Here is an 18,274-nt window from a genome sequence, read left to right on the forward strand (position 1 = left end):
CAGAAAATGTAAACTCAGAGTCTTAAAATGTAGAATATAGCGGACCTAGAAAGAGGGAGAAGCTAGAAAAGGGAGTGTACTCACCTAATATGTGAAAACTTATTAATGAGGTTGATCTGGGAAATGCATAGAGGGGTTGGTAGTTCATTACTAGGATTATAAGTAATAGTGACTATTGAAGGCGAATATGATTGAAAGGGGTTGTCTGAAGTCATGTATTTCACTGATTAACACTGTAAATACAAATAAGTTATTGCTTGAACTACTTCAAATGTATGACATTTGTACAAAGAGTTAATAGAGTGTTATATGGCAAAAACTACCTACGGCATGCTATGGACTACATTAAACAGCAATACCTTACTAGTATCACACCAATACTAGGGGTAAGTAAGTGGGGGAGGGGGATAAGGGATAATGGGGTATTTGGGGGTCAGTGTATAGCTGTTATATTTCTCTTTGGAGCAATGAAAATTGACTAAAATTGAGAGTGAGGATCACTGTACAACAAAGTGAGGATACTGTGAGACACTGATTGTATACTTTGGATAGATTGTATGGTATGTGAATATATCACAGTGAAAACTGGAGAGTCAAAAATAAATAAACAAACAGAAAGATAAAAGTGCTGGAAGAGATGTGGAGGCAGAGGTACACCTATTTTATGTTGGTAGGGGGGTAGAAGGCTGTAGCCCATTCAGAGGGTAATGCAGCAGATCCACAGGAGCCTAAATATAGGGTTACCATAGGATTAGGCAGTCCCATTACTAGGAATACACACAGCAGAACTGAAAGCAGGAACTCAAATAGACACTTTCACATGATGTGCATGGTGACATTATTCACAACAGCCAATTGATGAAGGTTGCCAAAGGGGCCATCGAGTGAGGAGTGGAAGGGCAAACTATGCTGTAATCCATATGTATGATGGAACATTATCTGGCTACAGAAAGGAACGAAGTTGTGAGGCATGCAATGAGATGTATGAACCTTAAAGACATTATGTTACACAAAATAAGCCAGCAATAAAAGGACAAACATGGTGTGGTCTCATTTAGAAAATGTTCATAAGAAAATTGGGGCCTAGATTGTAAGCTTTTATAGTCATCACATTTATTCCTGAGTTTTAAATGTTACATCTAAATTCTGAAGTGCTGTGATCTTTGCATAACTGGAATTATGCAAAGATCTATGTGTCTTTGAGTACACGTGACACCTAAGACTCGGAGTTAGAGTTTGACAGTTCTGAAAGTCAGCATTACTCCATACAGCAACTATTAAAGAAGAAAGAGAGATCAGAATTCAATTAGAAATATGAATGAAGCTGATCTGGTTGGGACTAAAGTAAATCAGAATACAGGGTAAAGGATGATGTCTTCTGTATTTTAAAACTTCAACCTCTGTGTGAGAGCAAAGGAAGAGGCATTTTTTTGTCCAAAATTAAAAATTTCTGTAGCACATTATCTAATGTAACCTGTCTGTCCAGTTTATTTAAGCAAACTAAATACATGGAGCCTAGAACAGGAATGAGATCTGATGATTCTGCATGGCTTAGTAATACCATGATACAGGCCAGTGTATTTTGGGCAAATAATAAAAAAGTATTTGCAAAGTCCCTTCAGAGACTGAAGAAAAAATGTGGAACTATTCAACTTCACCACCTGGGAAATTTCTGATATTCTCTCAAGCACTGGGGACTCCTGATTTAATAAGCCAAGCCCTTGATTTTGAGGCTGGCCCTTATGAAACTTCTATCTGAATGGTAAGCTAAGTCTACTTACAAACATACCCAAGAGCCACCCCAGAGATTCTCTCTTGTTGCTTAGGTGTGCCCTGTCTCCAAGCCAAACTCTGCAAATAGACTTATTACCCACCCCCTCTACATGGGACTTAACTTTCAGGTATGGAAGTCTCCTTGGCAACATGGGACATGACTCCCAGTGATGAGCCTGGCCCTGGCATCATGGGATCGAGAATGCCTACCTGACCAAAGGGGGAAAAGAAATGTAACAAAATAAGATTTCAGTGCCTAAGAGATTTTAAATTGAGAGAAGAGGTCATTCTGGAGGTTACTTTTATGCAAGTTTCAGCTAGGTACTGCTAACTGCCACAGTATGCCAAGCCCTAATCAACAGTATTCCTGAAAACCCTAAAGAAAACTCAGGCTCTACCTAAGACTCTATAAAAGTTTTACTTATTAAGTTTATTTTTCAGAAACTTAAAACCTCCAGATTGTACCTATGCAAGATAAGCCCTGAAACTTAGAGGTATCATTCTCTCCCAGAACATCAACCAGTTACATTCCCATACCCCATAATGTCGATACCCTTTTCAACATGAAGAAGTTAGAATGGTCATTGTCCAGATATTGGTGAAAACTGAGAAAATGATCAAGTGAGAAGGAGGAGTTGTAACAGAGAAGTTAGGATTCAACAAAGGATTATGACTACTGAATCATTGTATAGATATTTCTTTTTAGTTTCTAGTGCATTAGAACAGCCAAAAGGAAATATATGAAACTGTCAAACTGTAACCCACACTATACTTTGAAATTTGCTCTATAACTACTTGTTAAACTGTACATTGAAATTTATCACTTTTCTGTATATATGTTATACCTCGTTTAAAAAATGAATGGATGCTAAAATGCTGGTACACAAATATAAACTGAGTTAATTCAAAACCACAGCTAGTAATAGCATAGTATTCAAGAAATCACAGTACAATATGCACACTATCATAACATGGTAAGTGAGAGCCATATAGCTACTATCCAAAACCCCCTTTCCCATGATATTAAATAATTTTTTACATAGAGCAAGATGAGAGACTGCTGAATTTTTAAAAAGTGCAGTTCAATGATAAGGAAATGGTGTACTTCTCTTCACTTTTGTCCCCTTCTTAGCCTATGTGAATATATTCCTCTTCTTTAATTGCAGAGTGGCAATACTGCATTTTGACATCTACTTCCTATTAAAAAATGGGGGGGGGGGGGGACTGTGAAAAAACACATTTCTTGATGTGTTTTAGCCTTTGTTCTGCTCAAAACATGTATTTTTGTTTTACTTAATTGTGGTCATATGAGACAATAATGGAATGGCAACACAATAGTCCACTACAGGATTTAAATCTTTACAAATTTAATAGAAGAAAATGGTAAGTTATCTGCATTGCATTACTACTAAAGCATACCATTTTTCCACCATACTAAAATTAAAATGTCATGGTGAACCAATTCAAGAAAGAATTAAGGAATTCATATACATGTATTATGGTAAAATACCAGACAGGAAAAAAAAGAAATGGTTAAGCAACAAAATTTTCTTAAAGGTTAACAGTTGGAAGCATGTTTCCATTTTTCAATGTTTAACTTGCAGCAAAGCCAGTTCACTTAAAAACTTTACTTCCAGAGCAGCAAGGAGTTTTTAAAGAATAGCTCAATAATACAAGAGTCCTTGATTAATGGGGACATAAATTAAAATAATTGCTTTAAATATTCAAGAAACATATGAGATTGGAGTGCTTTACAAAGGTTTCACAGGGAAAACAAAGAAGCTGGTGCCTAAAGAACAAGTAAGGTTTGATCTGGTGTGGAAAAAAGACAGATATCCAAAACCAGAGAACAACTTCTCCAGCAGGTTTGACTAAAGTAAATGTATAAACTATACAGGAAGGTATGCCTTTGAAGATAATGACTGAGACAGACCTGGAAGAGCAGAGGTAATAGGTAAAATGAAGGGTGTAGGTGAGATAAGACAGAAAGGCTAAACAGAAAAGAACTAAAAATCAAGGCTTAAATCTTGGGAGAAGACCTTAAAGTTGTTCTCTGGTTTTGGATATCTGTCTTTTTTCCACACCAGATCAAACCTTACTTGTTCATTAGGCACCAGCTCATCTGTTTTCCCTGTGAAACCTTTGTAAAGCACTCCAATCTCATATGTTTCTTGAATATTTAAAACAATTATTTTAATTTACGTCCCCATTAATCAAGGACTCTTGTATTATTGAGCTATCAATCTTAAATAATGAGTTGAAGAAATGTGAGGCACTAAAAATGAAAACACACAAGAGTCTTCAAAGCAGTAAGAAAATTACATAGGGTAGGGTACGATTACCAAAATTTAGCGAAGAAGCATTTTCAAAAAGCCAGGGAGTAACTCATGCTGTAGAAGCGCAGGGAAGTACTTACTGAGGCCAACTGTGGGAAAGACATTCAAGAATTCATTTTCAGTAGGAAGGACAGGCTGAGGCAGCTTGCAGAATTTGCAGTTTGCCTTAAAAAAAAATAGTGCAAACCTGAGTCCCCTTATTAGCTACCTTGGAAATGTATAGGCAAACCGAAAATCAAATATATCCATTTCACAAGATCTGCTGATTAGGTTTCACAGAGGTCACACCTGAGGCAGAACTTGAAGTAGACAAAGGCATGAACCATGCACACAGCTGGGGAAAGGCAGTCCCAGCAAAGGAAGCTGCCAGTACATTGAGAGGAACAGGACGAAATGTCTGAAAAAGAGCAAAAGTGATCACTGGCGGCTGGAAAAGGAGGAGGAAAGCAGGAAGAGGCATGAAACGAGGACAGAGGGCTAACAGGACAGACCACATGGGTCATTGTAAATACTCTGGCTTTTGTGCTGTGTGAAATGGGGAGACACTAGAAGGTTTTGTACAACTGAGTAAAAAACCAACTGGGTCAGAGTCTTTAGCCATAGAAGAGGAAGAAAATTCAACAACTGGAGAACAGCATTGAAGCATCAATTGTGCTGGCTAGGGTTTGCCGTAAGCTCTGCGCTGGAGGATCCATGTTACAGGTGCTACGAACCAGAAACAGGGCTGGGCCCAAGGCAGCATGAATCACCTGGCTGGTCAACTGCAAATGAGAGCAGCCTCTCCGACTATGACAAAGTGTCAAACTATACCATAATCCCCCTAAGTGCGCCAGGATGTGGAAAAGATTAGGAAACACTTCTCTACAGTTTCACAAGCCTTAATTACCATATCAGGAAATCAGCTAAAATTCTACAGGAAAAGGAACTGGTATATTCATAATGAAACAATCTTATTTTCATAAATTATATTATTCATAGAAAAGTAAATCAAATTAACTGTGTTTTTTACAGTTGAGCCAAACAGGAAGTCAAGATGAAGACAATCAATTTGAAGACTTCAACCCTTTACTCAGTTTCACTTGGAATTATTAGAAGTGATCATTTCTTATTCCATTTATTCCTTATCTGGTCAAAAACTATAGCCTCCAATATAAGTTGAATTTAAAATGTAATGTAAATATTGCATCTGAAAACAAATTACATATATATAATTTATAAACATATATAATATAGGATGCACACACCCAAATTTCATATACATATGCAATTTACCATCTATGGAATAGTGTATGTCATTCTATTTTCAGATTTATTTAAATGCTAAATTCAGTTGAAGATAAAAATTATGTAAAGTAACCAATAGCTTGTAAAAGCACCAATACATTTTTTATTTATTAGCACTCATACCTGTTTCATTAATTGATTTACAGTAACTATTATAACACTTTACTTCCCTTGTCAGACAAGAAATTACAAGTATTTATCACATGAATACACAGTATACATGTAACATGCATATTTGTCTGTATGTACACATATAAAACTCAATTACCATTATAAATTCAATGTTTGTTGATTATAATTAATATCATAATCTGTAGCCACTTACACCACATTTTATCTAATAGATGATTGTCAATTTGACAAAAACACTTCACAAAATAATCCATCATTTATAATTATCACCACAACACTGTCTCTAAGTATAATCAAGAATAAAAATTTACTATGTGAGTACAGTGAGTACAGTGTATTCATTAACAAAAGCTAATACCACACCTACTTCAGTGTCATCAAATTTCTCTAGGAGCATTACCAATATTACCAGTACAGAAAATCTCATGCCGACATCATGATCACGGGTCTTGTTCTGGAAATTATGACTGGCAAACTGTTATATGTAGCATACATTTTTTCTGATACTATATAATTGTAGATCAATTTCCCAATTATAATATTGACCACCACCACCATCATGCACTCTGCTCTATTATCACTAAATATAAACCCAGTTTAATATGCCAGCAGCACAAACATTAAAATGAATTTTCCTTTATCCTGGATAAAAGACAGCTAAATGATGACCGGGTACTACTGTATATAACATCCAGCATGGGATCTGATATTCAGCATTGAGAAGAATGATGGTGATTAAAGAAGAATAGAAGAAATCCACCCTCACCAACGTCTGGATTTGTGTGGGTTTTCTTACTCCATCTCTTCCGTATATCAGAGCAGAGAGAGGGTTCAAGGGTCACTTCAAACTTCATTAAAGCAGATCCTGGTAAACAGAAGTCACCTGTGCACAACATGGTCAGTCTGAGAGCCTAACACTAGCCTGCCTAAGATGAATGCAAGTTAGCCAAAAGCAGCCACACACCACAAATTAAGAAAGGCAAACAGTGGCAGCCTTCACCTTACAAAAGGATTTTGTTACTGTAAAAACAATATGCAAATGGAAAACAATTTTCCTATTTTTCTAAATGAAAACACTTTAAAATTAGAACAGGAGGAAGTTTATAGACATGATCAAATATATCATTCTAAATGAAAAGCCAACATATGCTTGATCAAGAAAAATTTGAGACTTTTATCCAAAAAGAAGCCCCTGCCACCACTAATATTCCTTTAGAAATTCCTAACACTATATATGAAACATTAGAGTAATAAATAATTGAAGGACTATATTATTTGTAGTCAATATACCTAACAGAAAATAGCTAAGTCCATTAATGTTAACACTACTTAGTAAAAACTTACATGCAACAAAGAAAAACTGCATTACCATATACCAGCAGCTAGGGAGAAAATAGCACAAGAAGAAAGTCAAGACCAACAAATATTATAAAACACCAAACAAACTGAGCAAAAGTTTATGTAGCCAATAAAACCCAAATTATGTAACATTACTAGAAAATGTAAGAAACAAATTTAATGGAGATGACAGCATGTTTCTTTACAAAAAACGATCTAAATATTGCAAAAAAGGTCAATACTCTTTGAGTTAATTTCCTATATTTTCTGGAATATTAGACAAATATCAATAGAAATTCATTGACAAAATAAATCAAAACAATCTAAACGATTGAGAGGCTACTCTGGAGGTTGCTCTTACGCAAGCTTCAGTTAGACACTGGTACCTATCAACCCCCAACCAGGACCATTCCAGCCAATCCTAAAGAACATCTAGGGTAATATATAAGATTCGACAAGGGTTCCATGCACTAGAGTAACTTTCCAGAAACCGACAATCTCCAGATGAGTCCCTGGACCAGATAAGTCCTGAAACTCAGAGGGCCCAGCCTCTCCTGAACATCAGATAGTTCCATCTCCCTACCCCATATTAATGACAGCCCCTTCCAACATGAAAAAGTTAGAATGGCCAGAGCCCAAATACCCCTAAAGATTGGGATAGAAAGATCAAAAGTGATAGTGAAGTTATACAGAAAAGATAGGATTTAATAAATGAATATGATTGCTGAATTATTAAATTGATATCTCTTTTAGTATACAGTATCTTAGAGCAGCTAGAAGTAAAAACCTAAAAATGTGGAATTGTAACCCATGTCAAACTCTGATATATGTTCTAAACTAATTGTGGTACTGTGCTTTGAAATCTATTGCTTTTTTGTATATATGTTATTTTTCACAAATAAGAAAGAAAAAAGTCAATTGTGGTGATAAAAAAAATATTTAAGCCATCGAGCCTCCTATATTCTGGAGTAAAAAAAAAAAAAACAATCTAAAAGAATAAAATGTGCTGTAAAATCTCTAAAAGAGAAACATGACGGGGCAAGGTAGTTTAGCTCTACCTGACACATTTATTACAAAATAGCAATTGTACAAACCATGATACCACGAATAAATTAGAAAAGCAGATCAATATAAAAATTAGAGGCCCCAGAAATGACAGAATTGTAAATATATAATGCATATATATTAGAATTTAGTATATGATAAATATGACATCATCAAACCAAAAGACTGGGAAGAATTAGTTGATAAATAACCAGATAACTTATCACTTAACACCAAAGAAAATTACAATTTAAATCTATATGTTATAGCATAAAATATATTACAGCCTCAATAAATGAATTTTAAAATCAATGATCAAATAGCAGTGAAAACGTGAATGGAGTTTTTATTAGGTTTCTGTGTGGATGCTAACTTTGCGCAAGCTTTGCTGCAAGAGAAGGAGACAAAAGGTTGAGAAAGACAAATCAAAGATGTGACTGAGCAAAAAAGTACAGCTTCTCTGCACAGTGTAAAATAACCAAAGAAAAGGAAAGCAGATGTGGACTGTCAGCTATGCTGGTTTCCCAAATGGTTTCCCAAACCATTCTATGAAGGAAAAACTGAGAACCTTCAGCCTGAGTCAATATAATCTAAACCTAACAGTACATTTACAATCGTAATTTCTATGAGCTACAGCATCCAGAATTTATTTTCCACTCTAAGCAAACTATCCAGTATGACCAGTGTACCAGTCAGGGTCCCAAGAGGAATGAGATGGCACACTCAGAATGGACTAATAAGAAAAGAGTGCATTTACAAAAGGATGATTTATCAGGTGTTACTCTAAGGGCTAGTTATCATCTGAGCTGTTAACACCCACAGGCTGAAGAGGTGAAGGAGCAGCTACTGATATTCCAAGGGGGAGAGTCCTACCTAGCTTTAAGAGGGAAAGCGAGCTTCAGCCAAGAAACTCAGCCCACTCCAGATGACCCTGTAAGGGGAGATTGGTTTGGGAGCGGATGGGCATGGGGCAGAACAAATAACCTGACTTCTCAGTCGTCCCTCCCTCTAGCTTCTGCCAGACTCCTCAATGGCCAAATCCAACCAAAAGCCAGGGGGCAAGAGACCACAGAGGTCAGCCTCTGGGGGCATAGAACAGAATGCAGCAGGATGTAAAGAGTAAACAAAAGAATTCGGTACAGCTGAGGGAGTCCAGTGTGGGCACAATCTCAAGACCCCTCCTGAGCTTCAAGTCCAGGTTCGCATATTTGTTCTTGCCAGTTTCAGGTATGCCCTGAAACGGAGTGAAAGGGCCCTGACAATCTGAAGCCTTCCTTATGAGAAGGCTTCCTTATGTCCTGATCCTTAATATTAAAAAACAAAAATTCAAAATAATAAAATTGACCAATGATATGACACTATGGAATTGATCATTACAGTCCAATGTAGAAAGTGCTTACATTACGGTTTGTGAAAAACAAAGCATACATTTTTTAGACAAAGTCATATTCAAGTGATGAATATATGAAAATGTATGGATTAATATAAAAATGGAAAGTTGATGTGTTTCCATTTTAATATATTTTAATATATTCTAGAAATTCAAAGATCATTATGCCATAAGCATAAAGCAGAGAAAGAAAAAGGAGTCGACACTACCCAATAAGAGATGCTCAGGTTAAGAACAATCATGCTTTTGCTCTGAGGACAATTGAAGGAAATAAACTAGAGAGTCTGCTAAGCTTTTCAGGAACCACAATACTAGGGAAGTAATTTAAAAACGGAACTATAATCAGGGGCAGAAATAAAAAACACAACTATTATATCTGAATGTGGAAGAAGGCACAAGGGAAAACAATGCTTTAATCTCATATGATTAAAGTATTTAAGAGATTCTGTTGATTTTAGGAATTAGCCAAGAATACCTGAGTTGGAAAAAGAAAAACCTTCGTTAAAGGAGAAAGACTTTCAGTGAATATTCTGATCACTATTAGCAAAACATATTCATTTCCTACATGGATTTTTTTCTTTCCTGTCAAAAGCACATAGAAGAAATTTCCTCTCAATTTATAAGGATAAAGAGAGAAAGAAAGCTACAGATCTTAGTTACATATCTGCAACAGTGGGGGAAAAAAAGGCTATCAAAATGGCACAGACATACTAAGTTTAAAAGGAATGTAACTAATCTGATACTACCACTACTTTCACACTGCTTTATGTCAAAGTGTCATGCCTAATATCAAAAGGCTACAAGTGAACTTTGCAATGAGTAATACTTGATTACACAAATGGAGAGAGATCAAAATTTGAGATGCATCTAAGGGCATATCCCACGTGAATATTTGCTTAACAAAGAAACAAAATCTCCTTATCCATAAACCATCTCATTTTTAGATACCCAGATAAGCAAAAATCTTACAAGAACTTGAAAGCCCTAGCCCAGACAATGCACCGGCCTAGTGAGTGTGACATAAAAGGATAGGACAATGGACCCCACATTTGGAGAGTTTTAAAAAACAAAATGACAACCTGGCCTTATAGTACACAGAGCTGTGATTCACTTGGTCTGGGATGGGGCTTTTCTTTAATGGCTCTCTGAGTGATTCTAATGTGCAACCAAAGGGCTGGAGAAATTGAAATCGCCTTACTGCCTCTTCTCTACTCCCACCCATTTCTTACTTTGACTCTACACCAGCATTTAAACTAAAAATACCAATTTAAACTAAAGGGACTCAGGGCTACGGAAAGGAGAAGGGTATTTCACATCCTTTCTTGCCAGAAGTACTTCAGGTAGGATTCTTCCAGATTCAGCTGGAACGATCATCCTCTACCAGCCCCATTCCCAGCTGCTCTCAGGACCAATAAAACAAGCTGATACAGTTTAGGTATCCACAATAGAGTTTGCTGTCAGAGAGAGACTAAGGGAAGATACTGAGAAAACCCCCTTACCCACAAGCTCTACAGATCCCACAACTAATTTTTGTTTTGTAAATTAAGGGGAAGAGAGGCAAAATCAGGGTTAAATGGAAGGGGGGTGGGGGTGGGGAAGTAAGGCACACACACTGTCCTAATCATAACAGCCTATTCTGAGAACTTTCCTTTCCTAAGTGGAAGCAACACCATTTGTGTATGTGACCCTGCTCTCACCTCTCAGCACATCTGACTCAAGGAGGCCAGTGAGAGTTTCCCTCTTCCCTCAGCACTGGGAGCAATTACTTTTAGCCAGTTTGTTAGTAGCTAAAATAACAGCATGAGAAGTCTAAGGCTTAGAGTAGTGATATGCATGAAAAAGCAGAGTACAAGAGAGGACAGTGCTAAGAAGGAGACAGCCAGAAATAAGCAGGAGGAAGAGGCCACGAGGCACCAGACAGAAAAAGTAAGCCTTACTGCCTTTGTTTCTGAGACTTTCCAGTTCCCAAGTCAAGCCCTTTGTAAGGCCTGGCTGCCTGCCCTACCTTTGAGAGCCTCTCTTATGATAAAATCCTGTTTGTTCTTCAACTTTCACAGTCATTACTCACAACCAAAAGACTGTGGTTGGGATATGTTTAATCCAACTGATTCTCTGATAAGTGCAGTATTAGCTGAATAAAGGCAAATGAGAAACTATGAATGGACACAACCCTAGAGTATATTAGGGAGCATCCTAATCTAAAATAGAAATTTATCTCTTTAATCCAAGGTTGAAAGTTAAAAGGAAATAGAAACTGAAAGAGCCATGACTATCAAATATCATAGCATTCTGGAAATGAAGAGAACAGAATCAAAGACTAAAAGAGAAAATGAGTTCAAATGTGAAAAGATAAGTACAAATGGAAAGTAAGATTCTGGAGAGGTTAAAGAAACTTCCTTAAGGTCACACAGCTAAGAAATAGCATAGCTAGAGTTTATACTCTACTTATTCTGGCTTCAAATTCAATACTACCTCTACTGCACTGTGAAGTCATTATAATACATGTGTGACTACAGAGGTCATGAAACAAACTGTAGCAGAGAGTTATTATTCTTGGCCATGCACAATTCTAACAAGGTCCTAGTGTTTGTTTATGAGAACTGAAAGAAGCAACAGACGATAAATAAAAATATTACTGCTAGCATAACACATAGCAAGGGAAGAGAAAGAAAGGAATTAATTGTGGAACTCAAGGGACAAGGATTGGGGAGATGGATACATTTTTGACAACCAATGAGAACAGAAACAGAAGAGAAATAAGAATAAAGCGTCTACTAGTACAGAGGCATGCATCAATTAGCTCTGCTGTATAACAAATCACAACTTAGTAGTTAAAAACACCACCATGTATTAATTCATTACTCTGTGGACTGGCAATCTGGGCAGCCTGGCAGTTCTTCTGATCTTGCCTGACTGGCTCATGTTAGTTTGAACTTACTAAATTATAACTACCCTCAAGATTTAGGTTTAAAACTAGAAATATCTATTATTTCTCATATTTCTATAGAGCAGCTAATTAGGTTTTCTGGTTGAACCAACTCAGCCAGAGGTGGATGTGTTAAGAGAGCCTTGATAACATTTCTGGCAGGTGGCAAGCTGTTTTCTATGGGGACACTCAGCTGGGATGGCTCATTTCTTCCAAATAGGATATCATCTTTCCCTAGACTAGCCCAGATTTCTCCACACAAAGCCTCAGGTTCTATGATGGTTTGAATCTGTTGTGTACCCTAGAAAAGCCATGTTCTTTTAATCCAGTCTTGTGGGGCAGATCTATTGCTGGGTGGGACCTTTCGATTAGGTTGTTTCCATGGAGATGTGACCCACCTAATTCAAAGTGGGTCTTAATCCTTTCTTGCAGACTTTTATGAGGAATTTACAGAAAGAGAAAGAAAACACCCCAGAATAAGTCAGAAGGACCCACAGGAGCTGAGAGAAATATTCTGAAACCAACCCAGGAGAGAAGGGCCAGGAGATACTGCCATGTGCCTTCCATGTGACAGAGGAACCCTGGACACCATCAGTGAACATATCCTCTTGTTGATGCTTTAGTTTGGACATTTTTACGGCCTTAAAAATGTAAATTTGTAACCTAATAAACCCTCCCTGAAAAACCCAATCCATTTCTGGCTTGTTGAGCTCTGGCAGCTTTATCAAACCAAACAGCAACAACAACAATAACAAAAAACACCCAATGCACAAGGACACATTTTTAGACTCTCCTTGTGTCATGTTTGCTTATGTCCAATTGGATAAAGCTGGTCACATGACCCAACATTAGTTGGAGAGGGAATTTTCCAAGGACATTGGTTGAAAGAGGCTGAACATTGGGGCCATTTTTTGACAATAATCTACAAAGGACACCTTAGAAGTAAGTCAATCTGTCTCTAGGAACTAACTAAAACACACCCCACACACACATACACTCTCACACATGCACATAAAACTACCCTGAAAACATTAACCACTTCCTCTTTCCTAGTAATCACAAACTTGCCAACAAATGTTGATGCCTAGAAATCAATACTTCCATTGTAATTAAATAGTAATAACAACTGAGTTTATTTACATTTTCACTCAAATGTCAAAGACAAAACATCAATTTTAAGTTTCTACAACTGAAGTCAATATTTGAGAAAAAAAACTTGCTACCCTTTCAAATAATGCACAAGCTTACTTTGGACAAGTAGACGTCTGTGTTAGTGGCAGGTCTGTGGAGTCATCCTATTCAGGGAAGCTCTCATTGGTGGAATCAAGGGGACCATTTCCCCCAGCTCCCCAGCTCCATGTACAACAGTAAGGAAGAAATGGCTTACCTCTTTCCTGCCCCAGGGATGAGCTATGGACTTGACCACCATCCAAATGACTAGGACAGAGGATCCTGAAAAAGGCCAAACCCCTCCCTTGCCTAGTAGCCTTTTGAAAATCTGTGAGGTAATTTGTGATTGTTTAAATAACTGTGGGGGTGGGGGTGGGTTGGTCAGCAGAGTTGGCATTAGGAGAGCAGAAATCAAAGTTAGTTAGATAATCTACTACATGAAGGACAATCCTGAGATTTCAGCTAGTCTACTGGACAGCCATATAAATGGAAACCCTATTTACAAATATTTGAGCCTAACACTAATTCAAGGTTACATAAACACAAAGTATTTCTGCATGGTTCCAGAAATAAGATGACTGTGCCAATGTAGGGGAGTTGTTTTTTTTTTTTTTTTCTTGTTAGGAAGTTTACCCAAGGTTATCTACCAGTTTAGAAAACAATGTTGCTGGCCATGATATCTGAATCACTATCAGAATACATTTGTATCATTCTGCATTGGTGAATGGCATACTCTCTGTGGTTTTTACATAAATATGCATGCAAGTACCTTAAATTATGTCTTCTAATGTAGTTGTGCTCAAGCGTTTATATATTAATATATATCACTTTATTAAAATTATTTTTACTTCTTTTCTTATTTATGGCATTGTACTGATTCATTTAATTATAAATAGTTATATTTTCTATGCAGTCCATTTCAACATAGAAAACGTGGTGATATATAAATTATTTGCTATAAAAAATAGAACAGTGGTCCTAATGGAATTGATTACAAGTGATTTAGAGTCACTACTATCTGATCTTAAGTTGAAGTTTTCAAAAAGAGTTAGGTTGGCACACTGGCTCTACAATGTTATATTTTATAATTATTTTCCTTGGTCATTTAGGTTTTAATCATTCACGAGGCCCATAAATTCCTCATCATTGTCCCATATCCCAGGGTCCCTACACCTACAGAAAGCAACTACACTAATCTAGTATCAAATAAAGCCACTTCACAACCTTCCAAAGAAAAAAAAAAGCTAGCATAAGAATCAAGTCATAGCTTATGCGGCTACAGTTACAGCTTCCTGGGAGGCACGAGATGAAAGAATTGGGAACCAAGAAGTCAGCTTAACCACCATCCACATTAATGGACTTTCCACTAGCATTAAATAATTTAAAATTGTTTCAAAAAATTTTTTTTTCTTTTTTGTTATAAAGTAATCCTTGGGAAGGGCATGTGAATCAGAGGTTAGTAGGAGAGATGGCTTAGAGTCTTGATTTCTTCCCTGGCTTTTCAATTCGTCCATTATGAGGTTATAAACATCTAAGACTTTTAAATTCTTGAGCAACAGTCCTGATATAAGAACATATACCTAAGCCTGAAATCTTGAGACAAGTTATATAAAGACAGTAAAAAGTGATCTTCTTTGGAGAAGGAAACAGAACAAAGGAGACAGAAAATTGTCATGCTTTGACACATGAGACAATATTTTAAAACGAACAGCAAACAATGCATGCATGATTTGTCTAACGAATAATCCAGTTCCTTAGGAAATTATTTTGCTATCATGCCGGACTGTGTCGCCTGACAAAGAAAAGATAATTTCAGGATAAAACTGAGCAGTTTGACAAGACAGACTGCGGAAGGCATGACTTGAAATCCGCACTGACCAAAATAAAGAACAAGGAAGAAGGAGTTCATTAATGAAGAGATGGTAAAGAAAACGTTGGGTCCATCAGCAAATCTGAAACAGGTCAATGAACCTACACAATGAAAGAGAAGGTGAAAGATCATCAACAACAAAATGGTCAAAGTGAAAATGGGATCCAGGTGGAGGTCCAACAAGCTTGGAAGGTATTACATTCAGAGAGACTCGACTAAAAGACAAGTAAGGAATTCAAGATGAATACACTGAGTCTGAAAGGAAACTGGGATCCCCAGCTGAGACGTTCTCTAGATGGGAAAAGCAGGAACCCAGTCTCCAGGCAACCAGGGCACCAAGTTGACAGGAAACCTGAACACAAGTCCCACCCACGCTGGGTGTGTGGCCTTCTGCTTCCAGTTCCACTTACAGGCTCCACTCGGGACTGCTGCAGAGGCTGAGCCAACAGGTTAGAGATGTCACAAATGCAAAAGTCAGAGAATGAGAGGGGCAGGAAAACAATCTGGACATGACTAAACAAGGTCTCACAGTCACACTTAAATTCATCCTCTAATAGAAGCAGTAAATATTTTCTTTCATAACTTTAAAGTTAAAACAAACATGCTGTGTGCCCTTGACTCCAAAAGGTCTACCTGATGATATACTGAAAATCAGGAATTTTACGAACTAAACAAATCCCTTATTTCTAATAGTTGAATCTCCAAAAGGACATATACTTTCAATGCTTCAGTTCAAAGAGTTTCCTTCTAAAAAAAAAAACATAATAATACACAAATAATCAAAGCCTTACTCGATACTATAAGAGGGATTAAAAAGTATCTTTGGATAACCTGTATTATCACATCAATGGATAGGAAATATTCTGGAAGACTAATATTCAAATATATGGATAGAAAGCAATGTCAAATAAATTACACAGAAAAGATCTCTTTTTGTATATATCTAAGGTACATATCCTAAGTTGCCTAGTTTGTGGCTAGGCAACAGTGGTCAGGTATGATATATGCAATCAAATGTGTATCTAAAGTCACATCAGAAAAAGGAGTAAAAAATGGTAAGTCTGATATGGCTTAAAATGTCAGACTTATTCAAGTTTAAGACACAAAAGGGGGCAAGATTCACATAAGATTTTTATTAGTTTCCTATGACTATCATGTCAAAGTGTCACAAAGTGGGTGGCTTAAAACAACAGGACTTTATTTGCTCAAACTTCTGGAGGATAGAAGTCTAAAAACAAGGTGTCATCAGGGCCATGCTTCCTGTGAAACCTGGAGGGGAGCACCCTTCTTTGCCTCATCTAGTTCCTGGTAGCGCCAGGCTTTCCTTGGCTTGTAGGTGCATCATTCCCACCTGCGTCTGTCTTCCCCAGGCCTTCTTCCCTGTGTACATGTGTCTCTGTATCTCTTCTTTTCTTATAAGGACTCCAGTCCTACTGGATTAAGGCCCCACTCTACTCCAGAATGACCTTATTTAACTAATTACATCAACAATGACCCTATTTTCATATAAGGTCACATTGGAGTTGCTGGGAGTTCCAATGTATCTATGGGGGGGGGCACAATTTAACCTATAACATGGCTGAAGAGATTCAACAAAGTTCAGACATAAGGATAGGTATGTGGAACAAAGCAGGGACATCAAAATGAAAAGAGGTAACAAAATAATTTTATTATAATGCTTGTTCGTTATCAAATTTACCTTCCTTCCTACTTCTGCCCCATCTATCTGTTTATCATCATCCCACACACTCTTAGTAGGGGCTTCTGAGAGATTTAAAACTTTAAATAAGGATATTTCAGTCACTTATTGAAAATTTTCAAGACACTGCTTCCCCAGGGATGACAAAAATAAATGTTTTCAATTCTCTACAGCTAATCCCAGGAATGAGGGAGAAGAGAAGTTATCACCATCATTTAGAAGTAGGATAAGGAAGTCTCAAAACAGCCTGGGGTGATAACCATCTTTCTCACATGTCCTTGGATTGGTGGCTGACCCCACTGTAGATCTCATTATCATCATAAAAGATCATCATGCTTGATCTTAACCATCATGTTTGATTTGTGTTACCTTATTAACTCAAGTATTACTTTCATAAAGGCCCAAGTTTTCTGCATGGCGCTCAGACATCCATAATTTGACATTTCCAACTTTGCTTTATGCTACCTACAACATACTCTAAACTCCAAATCACCCAGATTACAAAAAGTGCTCCCAACATACCTGTCATTCTCCTGTCACCAATGTTGACTCCTGCTATTACTTTATTCTCCTTTGTCAAAATCTTAAGCAGTCAAGACCCAGTTCAAATGCCTCCATCTCCTTGATGTCTTTTCCAATAGCCCCAATTAAAACAAAACCGTCTTGTGTAGATGTTCCCAAGCTTTCTTATTATTATTCTTTTTACATAATATGCCTCATATTGTATTAATTTATATATAAATTTTTCTCCACCATGATACTGGCAAATCATTCCAATCAACTTAACCAAAACTTAGCTACGTGTCTGCGGGGCCCTCAGGACAAGGAGAATGCCAACTGCAATCTGGGTTTTCCTCGTAGCTGCAACATGGTAGCCAAATCAGCTACTATTGACTGACACTAATTTTGCTGGTTCTGGTCCAGCATAACAAAGCAGGATATTAAAACAGGATTCTTTCTGCACTGATTTTTCTACCCAAAAGTCCAAAAGACTAAAACCAAAACAACCCATCCCATCAAGTATTGCTGTGAGGTTATGTTGTGCAGAAAGGGGCCCAACAGAAGTAGTGGTAGGAGCCACAGGTTTTACTTCCCAGAAGCACTGCCAGTCTGAGCTGGTGCTCAATCCAGAGAGCAGGGTATCAAGTCTAATTCTTATATGGGAGGAGGTGGGGGGGTGGGTAAAGGGTGGTGATGAAACAACAGAGGCAAAAAGAAAGAAATAAGATTTAAATGGAGGTGGCAAAAAAAAAAAAATTTTTTTTTTGAAGTCCTCAGCCAAATATTCACTTCAGGGTACAGTAAAGTTGAG

At 37.2% G+C, this 18,274-nt stretch overlaps 1 protein-coding gene and 1 long non-coding RNA gene across 14 annotated transcripts in view; one reads left to right on the plus strand and one right to left on the minus strand.

Annotated features, from left to right (window-relative positions):
• The window catches only part of CADPS2 (calcium dependent secretion activator 2), a 617,203-nt gene that overhangs the window by 565,238 nt on the left and 33,691 nt on the right, over nt 1-18,274 (minus strand). For 2 of the 13 annotated variants that reach the window (XM_077119584.1, XM_077119704.1), the window contains exon 1: nt 13,611-16,026. The exons of the other annotated variants lie outside the window; for them this stretch is intronic. In XM_077119584.1, coding sequence (XP_076975699.1) covers nt 13,611-13,790 — 180 coding nt within the window. In that variant the 5' untranslated portion in view covers nt 13,791-16,026. Of the gene's footprint in view, nt 1-13,610; nt 16,027-18,274 lie in introns of those variants that run through there. 13 annotated transcript variants of the gene reach the window in all.
• The window catches only part of LOC143649960 (uncharacterized), a 33,801-nt gene continuing 32,339 nt past the window's right edge, over nt 16,813-18,274 (plus strand). The window contains exon 1 of the long non-coding RNA XR_013159273.1: nt 16,813-16,916. This is a non-coding gene — a long non-coding RNA (uncharacterized LOC143649960). The remainder of the gene's footprint in view (nt 16,917-18,274) is intronic.

The sequence above is a fragment of the Tamandua tetradactyla genome, chromosome 1 (genome assembly GCF_023851605.1).
Source record: "Tamandua tetradactyla isolate mTamTet1 chromosome 1, mTamTet1.pri, whole genome shotgun sequence".
Lineage (NCBI taxonomy): Eukaryota > Metazoa > Chordata > Mammalia > Pilosa > Myrmecophagidae > Tamandua > Tamandua tetradactyla.